This window comes from Salvia splendens, chromosome 11 (genome assembly GCF_004379255.2).
Source record: "Salvia splendens isolate huo1 chromosome 11, SspV2, whole genome shotgun sequence".
Taxonomy (NCBI): domain Eukaryota; kingdom Viridiplantae; phylum Streptophyta; class Magnoliopsida; order Lamiales; family Lamiaceae; genus Salvia; species Salvia splendens.
In genome coordinates, this window is record NC_056042.1 from 32,281,805 (window position 1) to 32,296,171 (window position 14,367).

Consider the following 14,367-nt stretch of genomic DNA (forward strand, 5'->3'; position numbering starts at 1 on the left):
GGATGACTGGCCATAATAAATCAATAAGAAATCAGTAAAATTCCTTTTAGTATATTTCTCCTTCCCTTATTAGGATGGTAATTCTATAATTATGGCATCCCCCTCTTACGATCCTCAAGGTATCCACCTTGAAAGATGGTATCAGAGCCATGTGATTTCTTGGTATCTTATCTGATAGATTGTCCAATACTTATTTTCTTCATGTCCTTTACTACCAACAATATAGTAAAAAACAGGATTGAGGAAGAATATGAGGTTCCTCAAGACATTGAATTATTAGATAAGTGGACTATTCCTAGAATTAATCCTAGGACTGTTTATAAATACGGGTTTTTTGATAATATCAAATTAACCCAGGTTGTCCAAACCACAGAGGAAACCATATCTCTAAATAAAGAGGATATGGAAATAAAACTTTTAAATAGTAAGAGTCTTGAAATTTATAAAAAAACTCATAAATTTTTACATATAGGTCTTGTTCAAATTGCTTTCAAACCTTTAACTTTAGAAGGTTTACCCGAAAGTTTTATAGCGGCCTTGAGAGATGCTAGAAATCTTGATTATAATTCTTCATTAATGGGTATTATACAGTCAAGTTTAGCTCATGGTCTTGTATACTTTAATGTTTATCCTAATTTGCAACTTTCATTGTCAGATATTAATATATATGATGCTTTAACTCTAAATGTTAAAACTCATGGCTATAATTATACTTCAGGATCTGAGGTTATATGTGTCTGTAGCAGGATATATTATAAACCTCTACATACTTTAAACCCAAGATGCAGAATCAAGGACAAATCTATAAATGAAACTGTTTTAATAGAAACTAATTTTAAAAAATCTGAGATCACTACTAGAAGATCTATTAAATGGGAAGAAATTGAATTTCCTAAAAACTGGATTATAGATAACGCTGTCCCACGAGTTCCTCGAACTCAAAACAGGCCTTTAAGTATTACTCAAACGCCTGATGGACAAGTTCAAATTGAATTTGAAAATCACAGAAGATCTAGTGACAGCTTATGCTCTAGATCAGATAAAGAAAATTATTTCTATATAGCCCCTAATTATAAGGTTGAATATCCTGAGTCCTCTAGAGCCTCCACCTCCAGAATAAGAGAGACAGGAGTTAGGGAAGATAAAGTTGAAGGAATTAAAATAAAAGAAGATAATATTGCTAGAGGAATATATACTGTTGACCCAAACGCAACAGTATCAGAATTTAATTTCTCTGATTAAAATGGATAAAAGAAAAATTAATTTTAGTCAAGGGTCCCCTGCCAGACTTAAAATACAGGAGGATTATAAAAAACATATTTGGAAAGATTTTAGAGATTGGTTTAATACCAGCTTCTCTTCCCAAGAAAAGAAAGATTTTGCTGAAAATTTTTATAAAGAACTGGCTGAAATTAATCTAGAAATTTCGTTTGTTCCTTGGTTCATAAATACTTACGTTAAAAATTACATCTCTACTATTGAAAGGAATTATACTATTTCCCAAACAGGAGAAATTATTAAGTTTAGTTTTCCTCCTCCTAGATCTTTTCAAATTGAAATTTTGATTTTATTATAATAAAAACTATAGTATTAATTTACACTTATATCCTACACATATTAATACATATAATTAAAATAAAAAGGGTAAATGTCACAAAACCGATTTTATAAGATTAGGCCCTTCTATTAATGAAATACTACTTAGTAAATAAATTTTGTCCCATGCCACAAATCTCCTTTCACATACATGACTCCCAATTGCTTCCTTAAATAATTATCAAATTAATAGAGAAAATTTACTTATTTAATTTCCTTGAAGGAAAATCCTTGAAGCTTTTGGCATTCCGTGAAGCTTTAAATCCTTGGGCCAACTGTCCACCGTTGAGGTGCCTACAAATCAATGCGGGGATTAGTCAATGAGTCCGCCGGTGGATACCCTTGGTAATTACCAAAAAAAAAGAAAAATATACAGACACATTCAAATTAAGCTATATATATATATATTAATTTATTAAAATTTAATTTTGAGACAGCTTAACAACTTTGCAAATCTCCACAAGTAATTAATATATATACTTTAAATTTATTCACAAAATCGCGTGTTCAGACATATACGCACATTTTATTTATTCATTATTGACAATCACTGATAGTCAAACTCTCCTTAGAGCATCTCCAATGGCGGACGTCCAGTCGGACATCCGGTCGGACGTCGCGACGGGCGACCCGGACGTCCGCCACTGTGGCGTTTAGGGTCGGATACGGACGTCCCGTGAGGACGTCGGGTGTCCTCGGACGTCCCTGCGACGGGCGGGCGGACGTCCGCCACTGTGGCAAGGGTCGGACGTCCCGCTCGGACGTCCGAATTTTTTTATTTTTTTTAAACCCTATATATACGGCTCGTTGAACTTCATTTCATTTGCACCACTTGTTGTTAACAAGTTTCTCTCTTCTTTTACTACAAATTTCATTTCTACTTTTAATGGAGAACGATAGGAACTCCCCGGCCACGAGCGAGTCGCAGACTCCGGCGTTTCCCATCGACCTGGAGGGAAACGTAAGCGGAAATGCGACAACGGTACCGGGAATGGGACAGATGGGGGCCATGGGTGGGATGATGTCCCCTTATATGTACAATTGGATGGGACAGATTGGGTGGTATGGGTGGTATGATGCCCAGGGCAGCCGGGATGGGGGGCATGACCCCAAATATGATGATGCCGGGGATGGGGATGGGGGGCATGACCCCAAATATGATGATGGCGGGGATGATGCCGGGGATGATGGCGGGGATGATGCCGGGGATGATGCATGTGGGAGGGGGTGGCAGGGGTCCTGAACCACTAGCGGACGATGTCTATCGACCGGTTGTGGATATGCAGTCTACTGATACCCCTTCCACTTATGTTCCGGATACTCAGTTCACCGGCATAGACACTTTCTCTTTTGAGGAGTTGGGGATATCTCCAGTCAGGCAGACGCCCGATGATATGAGCGGGGGCAGGGGGAAGGGACGTGGCAAGGGCAAGGGGAAAGCCCCAGGGTCTTCCTCACGAACGGTGGCAGAGGAGGAGGATGAGGAGACGGGAAAGAGGACGATCTGGAGCCAGTGGGAAAACGTCGCGCTTGCGAAGGCTTGGATTGGCAATTGTCGAGGATCCCTATGTCGGTGCCAACCAGCATATTGACAGACTGTGGCATCGGATCGCTGAAGCCTACCACACACCAAACCGGCTGGGGCGAAGCGTCGCCTTCCCGAACAGTGCCCGGAAACAGTGGGAGCGATTGAGGCCTAAGCTTAGTCGATTTGCTGGCCTCTACCAAAACAACCTCCGCCAGGCAAGCAGCGGTATGTCCGAGGAGGATGTCCGGAACCGTGCCTTTGCTCAGTACCCTGACAAAGCCTTGAAATTCAAACAATTCGACCAGTGGGAGGGCCTTCTCGTGGTGAAGGATTCCCCAAAGTTTTGTGGGGAGTCGAATCGGGCTGGGCGAAGCGGACGAAGATCAACGCTTCCGGTGAATACAGCAGCAGTGCTGGTTCGCACGAGCTCCCGGAAGCCGACGAAGTGTCCCCGCTACCGCAATCAGGACTCTCGCCGTCGTCGTCGCCGGTTTGGGCAAAAGGCTGCGCAGCGGAGGGCTAGGGGAACCAGCGGCGGTGGGGGGGTAGAGGGTCCCCGTTCGAGGTCGAATCGGAGGCCCCTGCCTCCCACAAGAAGATATCCGACCCGCCTCGCCCAGCCGCTGCATGTTAACGACAAGCTTAGGTCCGAACCATGCATAGGTGGCATAGCCCTACCGATCCGCTGTACAAGAGGATGCTGAAGGATGTCATCGTATGGATGTCGGCGCCGATTTGGGGATGCCCCCCATATGGAGATGATGGCGCCGAGATTAGCGGAGGGGACGATGGGGGCGGCAACGGGCGACGGTGACGGCACGGGCGACGGGGGCGGCCGGGCGACGAGGACAGCGCGGAGTGAGCCGGGGATGTTGGATTATGTATTTTTCTTTTTTTTGAATGACTATGTATTTTGCTTTTTTCTAACTATGTGTTTTTTATGTTTTATAATAGTATTTTGGCACCGTATTTTGATTTCCCGTATTCCGTGTCAAAATTATATTCCATTTTTACGTAATTAAATTATTGGTGATTTTTTTATTGCGGGATGTCCTAGTGGGAAGGGCGGACATAGGAGGGGATGTCCTAGTGACGTGGCAGTGGGATGGGAAGTCCTAGTGACGTGACAGAAGGTGTTTTTGGGATGTCCTAGTGGGATGTTCGCCCACTGGAGATGCTCTTAAGTTGTAGCTTCCAAGTTTTATAATTCCCAATAATAAAATAATTTCACTCTAAAAAAATGAAAACAAAGTCAATTGACAAAAAAAATACTCTTAATAGAGCATGCCATAAAATATACTGAACTCAAATCTGTGATCCTCAATTTTAATTCAAAATCTCATTATTTAATGTATTAATTATACTAACAACACTACAACGAAAAAATAGTTAATGAGATTTTTAAATGCAATTAAAGACGCTAATTTGTATTTTTAAATATAACACCAATGCTTGAAAAAACATTCTTATTATTAGTGTCCTAACTAAAATTAGAGGGAGCAAATAGAAGCATCCTAAAAAAGCAAAAAGATAAGTATTTGTCCTTAATTTAAAAATACTTTCTTATGCGTCCTAAATTATATAGTTATTTTTAAAACTTTTCAACACTAAGTCAATTTTAGATAAGTTTTTGATAGTTCAAATAGAAGAAGACATGTAGTAGAAGAGAGAAAAGCGCAATCGAGCTGACATGTAAAAGAGCAATAAAAGAGAATTAGAAGCACTAAAAATTAATCATTCCGTTCCATTAAATATGAAACATTTGAGAATCGACACAAGATTTTATGTAGTGTTGTTTTGTGAGTTAATAAAGAGAGAGTAAAGTAAGAAAAATGAAAAAGTAGAGATAGAAATGTTTAGAAAATATTTTATTTTTAATAGGACAAACTAAAAAGAAAAATGTTTCATTATTAATGGGACGAAGAGAGTAACTTATCAATATTTCAACAACAATAAATTAGGAGGCACACAATTGGTGGCTACACAACATGTAACATCTTACGATTTTATCACGTGGGGTTTCTATTTTTCAACAACAATTTCAGTATATCTTCTAACATATCAAAATAATTCCCCATTTTCAAGAGACGTGTCACTAATTACTAATAATTTCGATTTCTTTTTATCCTCCAGATATTATAGTTGCATGTTTGAGATGGTCACGAACCTCAAATTTTTAATGAAATACTAACTCAATTAAATCAACAATAGCAAAGAAATACTACTACTAATAACACAAAAGACAAATTCCATTAACTATTATCGACTAATTTTATCATTTTAGGACGTCCATAAAATAATAATTTATTTTGTTAATTTTGAATAATTCACAATTTAAAGTTAGAAAATATAATGCGGAAAATAAAAAATTATTGAGGAAAGTAAAAAACAGGGAGAACTTTAAAGACTACATTATGAATGACTTGAATTCTATTCGCTCAATGGTTACACAACTATATATAGACTCTAATTCTAGCTAAACATGGAAAATATATTCTAATTATACTAATATCCTTTTTATTTGATTTTCCATAATCTTCATTGATTTCCTTCTTTATTCTTGTCATATCTTCATCCCTTGCCTTCTTGTTATCCAATTAATTAATTTCCTTATTCCAACACTCCCCCTCAAGTTGAGTGTCGACTTTTTCGGCACTTAACTTGCACGATCTTTAGTTTGATATATAGTTTATACTCGTATTTAAGAGTTCTTTAATTTCCATTGACAGTTTATGCTCGTATCATAAAGCTTCTTCAATTCATCATTGATTGTTTAGCCTCGTATCAAAGAGTTATTGAAAGTTTAGACTCGTTTCAAGGAGCTCTTCATTCATCATTGAAATTTTAGACTCGTTTCAAGGAGTTCTTCAATTTTCTGTTGACGATTTTAACTCGTGTCAAGGAGCTCTTCAATTTTCTGTTGACAGTTTTAACTCGTGTCAAGGAGCTCTTCAATTTTTTGTTGGCAGTTTTAACTCGTGTCAAGGAGCTTGTCTAAACAGTTTTTACTCATATTTAGGAGCTATCTTAGATAGTTTTTGCTCGTATCTAGGAGCCATCTTAGATAGTTTTAACTCATATCAAGGAGTCATCTTAGATAGTTTTAGCTCGTATCTAGGAGCCAAATCATTTTTTCTGACTGACAGTTTTTACTCGTGTCGAGGAGTTTTTTTTATCTCTGACTGACAGTTTTGACTCATGTCGAGGAGCTAATTCAGACAGTTTTGACTCTTGTCGAGGAGCTCATTCTGACTGACAGTTTTGACTCCTGTCGAGGAGCTCATTCTGACAGTTTTGACTCCTGTCGAGGAGCTCATTCAGGCAGTTTTGACTCTTGTCGAGGAGCTCATTCAGACAGTTTTGACTCATGTCGAGGAGCTAAATCAGGCAGTTTTGACTCTTGTCGAGGAGCTAATCTAGACAGTTTTTGCTCTTGTCTAATAGCCAATTCATACCATTCTCGGTCCATTCCAGCTCAAACTATGAGCCCATTCATTTCTTTTATTTCTTGAGCCTAATAACCATTAGGCCTAAATTTATTTCTCCTTTTTGGAGACCCTAACAATGAAGACGTGGAACCATCAACCTCCTTTATGTTTCTTCATGGGTCTTTTCTCGGTGACATACACTTCAAACATGCCACCTCCGACGAGTAATCGCCGAACTATATGGAGTCTCTGCTCCGTAAGTCATTCTTTTCTGACAATACTTTTAATCGTCCATCTGAAGTCTGTTCATTTCTCGACGGTGAGAATTCTCTAATCACTCCTTCAATCCAGTTTCTAATTCTCAACAGTCGACGCTTCGCGGCCATTGTGCGTCCCCCATCTCTGTGTGGCGACACTATCTTCTCTCATTTAGTTTAAGAAGGCATCATCTTCTCTTATTGGCTTTGGCTTTTCCCGCGGTTGTTCCTTTAACATCATCTTATGGCAATGGGTTCTCAATGTCCTCTCGACGACATCCCATTCCTACCAACTCTTCACAGCGGCTGTGTGGCGGCGACATTAGCTCTCTCCCCCTCACTGCACAGACGTTGGCTGCTCCGCCTTCGTCCTCAGCAATTATCTCCTTGATTCGGAGATTGAATCGTTTGACAGTGGCTGATATCTCCCCCTCGGCCAAACGCTTCAACCATTATAACAAGAGTCCGCAGCCTCTTACGACTGTTCTTTTCTCCAGCCAACTGATCTCTTTTCGGTGACTACTTCCATACTATCAGCTTTCCGGTGACATTTTCTCCCCCTGTAATGGATTCCATGAAGCCGACACAAGCTTCTCTGCCGAACAAACCGATGACTCCTCTGTTTTCTTCGATTGGAGACTCGAGCTGCTACCTTCACGGCAACCTCTTCCCACTGGTTCTTTCCTATGTTCGAAGAGGAAGAGAGGAATTGTTCGGAGGGTACTTCCTCTCCCCCTCTACCGGGCAATTCCTGAAACACCATACCAATATCTTGTTTCCATCTTGCAGCAAGTATTAGTTTCCGAGCCGTCTTTACATGGCCAGTAGCAAGTGTTATCTCTTCATCACCATTATTTGTTTCCGAATCCGTGGGGATTCTTCCATCTAGGTTTACCAATTCATGTCCGCTTGGATACAACTTCCTTATTATTCAACTCCAATCCCTGAGTGGCATCGGTACAAGCAGACACCAAACTTCTGATATCACTTTGCAGTAACCAGTAGTATCCATCCAATTTGCAATCTTTAATTGCTCTTTCTCCTTAAACCGGTCACCAGGAGGCAGACAGCAACCTCTCCAGTTCACCGTCCGACCACCGTGAGCTCTTCTCGATGGGATACTTCATTCTCTGTGGCCATCTTCTAGGCAGCCTTCAAGGCGCCCATCTTTGGGCTCTCGATCTCTACGGCTTCTGCCAGCGCCCGCCAGCCTTACTTCTCGCCGCTGTCTGCCATCGGCTGCTGGAGCTCGCCGAGGTCACCCCGTTGCTGCTGTCCGGATTAGTTTGGGCAGCTGCTGCCCGCCGTTCTTCGTCTTGGCAGTCCCGTTTCTTCCAAAACTTGATAGGAACTTGGAATTGTTTCTTCTGTCTTGATTTCTTGAACAAAAATATGGGGTGGAGAACTTTGTAAATTGTGGGAATATAACAGTGGTGATTCCTCCACAAGCAGAATATTTGGTGCAACTGTTTGTGATATTTGGGTTTAAGAACTCTGATTAAAAGGAACCCTCTCTTTTTTTCTTTTTTTTTCTTTTTGAACAAACTAACGAAGGATTGTTAGCTGCTCTGATATCATGTTAGAAAATATAATGCGGAAAATAAAAAATTATTGCGGAAAACAAAAGACGAGGAGAACTTTAAACACTACATTGTGAATGACTTGAATTCTATTCTCTCCATGGTTACACAACTATATATAGACTCTAATTCTAGCTAAACATGGAAAATATATTCTAATTATACTAATATCCTTTTTATTTAATTTTCCATAATCTTTATTGATTTCCTTCTTTATTCTTGTCATACCTTCATCCATTGCCTTCTTGTTCTCCAATAAATTAATTTCATTATTCCAATAAAAGTACTATATTTTGTTCAATATATATTTAAAGAGTACACTTTATATTCTAACTAAACAGGACTAACCATTCAGTATTTTTGTCGACACGTCTCTTAAAATCCGTACCGACTCAAACTGAATTGTAACCGGAGGGTGTATCTATTCGAATAAAGGCGGCAGCGAACTCTCTACACTTCTTCACCCGACGGCAGACTGTTCAAGTCGAGATCCCGGACGACAGCGGTGGCGCGGCTCCTGGTGGCACTGCCGCCGATCACGCCTTCATAGTGCCTCCGCTTGTGTCCACCGAGAGCCTGCCCCGACGGGAAAATTTTATGGCAGACTGAGCACTCGTGGCGCCGCCCGCTAGGGCTCAGCCCCGCGGCGGCGGAGCTATTGATCTCTTCCGCCGCCGCCGGAGCCTTGGCGCGGTGGCTGGCCTTGTGGCCGCCGAGCGCTTGGTACGAATGGAAAGCCCTGCCGCACACACTACACTTGTACGAAACCGAGCCGGCGGCGGCGCCGCCGCCGCCGCGGGCGAGCATGACGAGGCAGAAGGCGAGATATTCGTCTTGGGATTGTTCGCGGCTGGAGAGGAGGCGCTTGGAGCGCTTGGATTTCGGCCAGTCGGAGACGTCGTCGAAGCTGCGGGAGTGGCTGAGCGGCGGTGCCGCGCCGGTGGTGAGAGCCATCGCTATCTATAGAGAGACAGAGAGAGAGAGATGAGTGAGTGAGTGAGTGAGTGATGAGAAATGTGGGGAATTTGAGATATTTATATGAGTGTGAAATAGTTTGTGTAGTGGGGTGGGGAGTGAGAGTGTGGGAGGGAGTAGTATCTAATTCTTTGATTTGAATAAAAAATAAAATAGGATTATGATTGAATTAATCAAATAGTGAAAAGTTAGACTGTAGACTCTCTATTTAGGAGTATTTAGAAGTCGTGCTTGTGAAAATAAGCACTTGATATTAGGTAGTCATGTGCATTTAAAAACATTTAATTGTGATACAACAAAAATCTATAGTTTTGTAAATATGTATTGCGTAATTTATGTATTAATAAATGCATAATAAAATTGATTTGCAGAATTGAAAAAATGAAATATAGCGCGTGCAGTCTTTGGTTTTGCACACTGTACTTAAGTACTAAGTTGCGTATACACTAAATTGAGGTCAAATTGGAGTGGGTGTAGAATTAGGGTAATATATATATATGGGAGCGTTATTCTCCTTTTCACATCTTAGATCATTTTTCCTTCTTAATATTACGCGTTAGATCTAAGGCATCAACGGATCAGATTGATTCTATAAAACTGGTTCCGTGTTGCATTATAGAAGGTGGTTGTATGCATTACAGGGTTATTATTGACATTTGACGGAAAAGTAACTGCCACATTTTGGTATCTGCGAATAATGCACCACATGGTCACGAGTAATGCATATAATTGACTATATAATGCACAATATGTGAACTGCAATGCATACGAATAAGATGTACCATGTTATGATGTTTGGACACACGTTTCTTGTTTCCCCTAAGGGTTTAATAAGCATAGGGGCTAGGGTATAGTACGTAGACACGTATGTAATCTTCACATGGTAACGAGTAATGGATATAATTGACTATATAATGCACAATTTGTGAACTGCAATGCATACGAACAAGATGTGCTGTGTTATGATGTTTGACACACGTTTCTTGTTTCCCCTAAGGGTTTAATAAGCTTAGGGGCTAGGGTATAGTACGTACGCATTAATAACAAATTATAAAACGATACGAATGATTCATCAAATTATCACGAGTAATGGATGTTATTAACTATATAATGCATAATATGTGAACTGCAATGCATACGAATAAGATGTACCATGTTATGATGTTTGACACACGTTTCTTGTTTCCCCTAAGGGTTTAATAAGCTTAGGGGCTAGGGTATAGTACGTAGACATTACTAACAAATTATAGTTATTGGAATATATGTATGTGCATTATTTGGTTTAGGTAGTGCATTATGTAGCTGTTAATTGTCATTATCTCAGTATATTATGCATTATTAGAGGTATTGTGTATATGGGTTAATCAACGGATTGAAGATTACATACGTGCATTTAGTAATGTCTACGTACTATACCCTAGCTCATAAGCTTATTAAACCCTTAGGGGAAACAAGAAACGTGTGTCAAACATCATAACATGGTACATCTTATTCGTATGCATTGCAGTTCACATATTGTGCATTATATAGTTAATAACATCCATTACTCGTGATAATTTGGTGAATTATTCGTATCGTTTTATAATTTGTTATTAATGCGTACGTACTATACCCTAGCCCCTAAGCTTATTAAACCCTTTAGGGGAAACAAGAAACGTGTGTCAACATCATAACACAGCACATCTTGTTCGTATGCATTGCAGTTCACAAATTGTGCATTATATAGTCAAATATATCCATTACTCGTTACCATGTGAAGATTACATACATGTCTACGTACTATACCCTAGCTCCTAAGCTTATTAAACCCTTAGGGGAAACAAGAAACGTGTGTCAAACATCATAACACAGCACATCTTGTTCGTATGCATTGCAGTTCACATATTGTGCATTATATAGGCAATTATATGCATTACTCGTGACCATGTGGTGCATTATTCGTAGCGGTTTCCAGCCATTATTAGATTACAATTGTACCCTCATAATGCACAAAATAGGACAAATAATGCAACACGGGATTAATTACCCAGTGTTGATCTTGACCGTCCATTTCTCTAATCTAATGGCTGATATTAAGAAGGAAAAATGAGGAAATATAGGAAAAGGAAATGAATACATCCATATATATATATATACTATAGAGAGACGCACAAAATGAGAGATGGAGAGAGGACTATATGGAGTTTAGAATTTCCAAGTAATTGAAGTAACTCTCTTTCATCGATAAATTAGAAATGATAAAAAAAATTCAAGTGAAATAATTGCATTCATCGAATTAATAATTAAAGTAATGTTAATAACAATTAATTTACTCCGGATTTTGTTTTCGGCAATTAAGAAAAAATATAATTTGCAATCAGATTTGGGGAGTGTGAAATCTGATGGCCTGTGCGAAATTATATTTAGAGATATGTTTTAATTAAAGGATATACTTGGAATACAATGCTTTTTTTCCTTTTAAGATTTTGATTTATTAATGCAGATTAATTAGCTATTAATTATTTTATCAAAAGAAAAAGCCACAAATATTTTTTACTCTTTTGAATTAGCAGAAAACTGTGATGCAATTTTCATTGAATCATTTGTTACGAACTCCAATGTAAGAAAATTTTGCTGTGAAAGTAGGATACATGATATTTATAAACTCAATAAACTCTAGCTCTCATAATTATAAATGAAAATTTCTTTTTATAACAATAATAAGTACTAGCAGATATTAGATTTATAGACTAAATAAACACTTTCATATCCATAAATAAAAACTTCTTTGTATAGCAATAATAATAATTTCACACATATATACAGGTGTATGTTTGAAGAGTTCCTATATTTTTCATCGAAGCCTAGTTTATATACAAAGTTTGATCTATTTTCAATAACAGACATTTTTTCGTGCCATATTTTCTTTCTAATTATTGAAGGTCGAGTCCTTTTAGAAAAATAAGAGATTTAGTGTAATATAGAAATGTCTTAGAATATGATCTTACTAATCACCTGGAATTTTCTATGTATCACGCACATATTGGTCAATATTTCTATAATTGAACTATTCGTTGAATCTAATTGATCGAATTCACAGTGATTTAAGATTAGTTGGAACTAATTTTTCATTTCACACAATTAGGATCACTGGTTAATGTATTTTAAGTATTTTCAAACATTAAGATTTAGGTCTGTTGATTGTATTAGAATAATAATCCATTTTTATTTAGAACCTGATAGCGTGAATTGCATTTGATTAGAAAAATAAAATGACATAATCTTGTGTTACGAATCAGATAGTAAAATTTATACTACATTATCATAAGAGAAATTAAAGTCCAGCCTATTAACCAACTAATCTGGATAAATCTCATTTGATCTATAAATCAACTCATCTCAAAATACTATGTCAAGAGAGAACTAATCCATTTAGGCAGCGATTGGAAGATAATATTGGGTTACAATATAAAATAAAGTCAAAATAGAATTTTTTATTTTGGATTAAATTAATTATAATGGTAGGGGTGAGATGGTTAATTGTAAGTGTAGTGTAATCATAGCACTTTGAAGGGGGTCTTAGATATATTGTCACATACCAAAATTTTTAAGAAAAAAAAATTATTGAACAATATATAACAATAAATATGATCTATAATCGTTCGTAGAAGAGTAAAGTAAGATATAATAAAATATGTGTGATTAGATGTTTTATTTTTTACCAAATAAGGAATTGACTCAACTTAGTTGAGATATCCCGAAAATGAATACGACTCAACTTAATTGGCACGTAGGCAGTAGTTGTGTTGTGTGTGACGTTGGTGCGTTTCGAACTAATAGTACATGACACGTGATGATTTAGACCTAAGATTGATTTTTGTAGTATGGGACAAGTAAAACCAAATCTTACTCAACCATTCCAAACTCAATTTTATTACAATAGAAGTCTTTCATTCAATAAATTCAGTCTTATCTAGTGTTAATGAAGTCTATGAAGGGTGGGGAGTGAGGAGGTAGCTTACCCATATGAGAGACATAAGAGCTGACGTCAGCATGAAATTAAGGAATTAAGATTCCCTAAGTGTGTGTTTGTTAGTGACATTGTCCTAACAAATGAATAAGGTATATTAAAAATTTGAAAAGGAAATACATTTTCATCGCGTGACTCATGTTTATATTAATAATCAAGCTTTGTAAACATTCTTACATTTTTTTAATCCAGAAAGCTAATATGTCACGCCCACATTTTCTAAGGATAGAAAACACAGTTAATCGCGACTAGGGGAGGATTAAAGAAGAGGGGAAGAAAGGGGAAAACAACACAATTCAACCATAACTCGAAACAAACGGGAATAGCTCGAATAAAATCAGAGTATCAATTCAACAATCAACAACTCGAAACAAATATTATCTCAATAATACACGAACTCAAAAGAACAAAATTTAGCGGAAGCATTTCGAGAGAAGAATAATATTATGTATGAAGACACAATATGTTCGGACATTTAAAACAAACACAAATCTTCAACAGCTCTGCTCAACACCCACCGGGCTCGTCACAGCTCAACCTGCACATTTTTAAAAAGAAATGCAGGGCTGAGTACTTGATGCACTCAGTGGACTCATGCCGAAAATATTTTCAATAAAAATATTCATCATGCCATTAACGAGTATCCTCGGGGTTTTAACTTTGAAAGGGCCCGAGTCACTAAAACATCTCACCAACCTCAACATCATCAACATCACCATACCATATCTGAACATACATGACAAGGAACGTGGCCACATTCCAAGCCACTAGACCGGCCAACTCAAAGAGATAGCGCACGATCTACGGGGTGTATACTAGCCTGAGTAGGGACTCACTCCCTAGTCAGACCCGAATTCGATTAACCATACATGACAAAAGCCACTTCAGATAGGTTCCATAGCAACACAAAAATATGGCATGACAAACATATTTCGCAAAAATAAATGTACTTAGGACATAGTCCTTATTTAAAAAGAAAGCCCACCTCGTTCGC

The 14,367-nt window shown here is 38.1% G+C and overlaps 1 protein-coding gene across 1 annotated transcript; it reads right to left on the reverse strand.

Annotated features, from left to right (window-relative positions):
- Nucleotides 1-8,839: 8,839 nt before the first annotated feature.
- LOC121754814 (zinc finger protein ZAT10-like) lies at nucleotides 8,840-9,343 on the reverse strand. Its single transcript, XM_042150114.1, has one exon. It carries the CDS (start codon nucleotides 9,341-9,343, stop codon nucleotides 8,840-8,842), a length of 504 nt encoding a protein of 167 aa, XP_042006048.1.
- Between the last annotated feature and the right edge of the window lie 5,024 nt (nucleotides 9,344-14,367).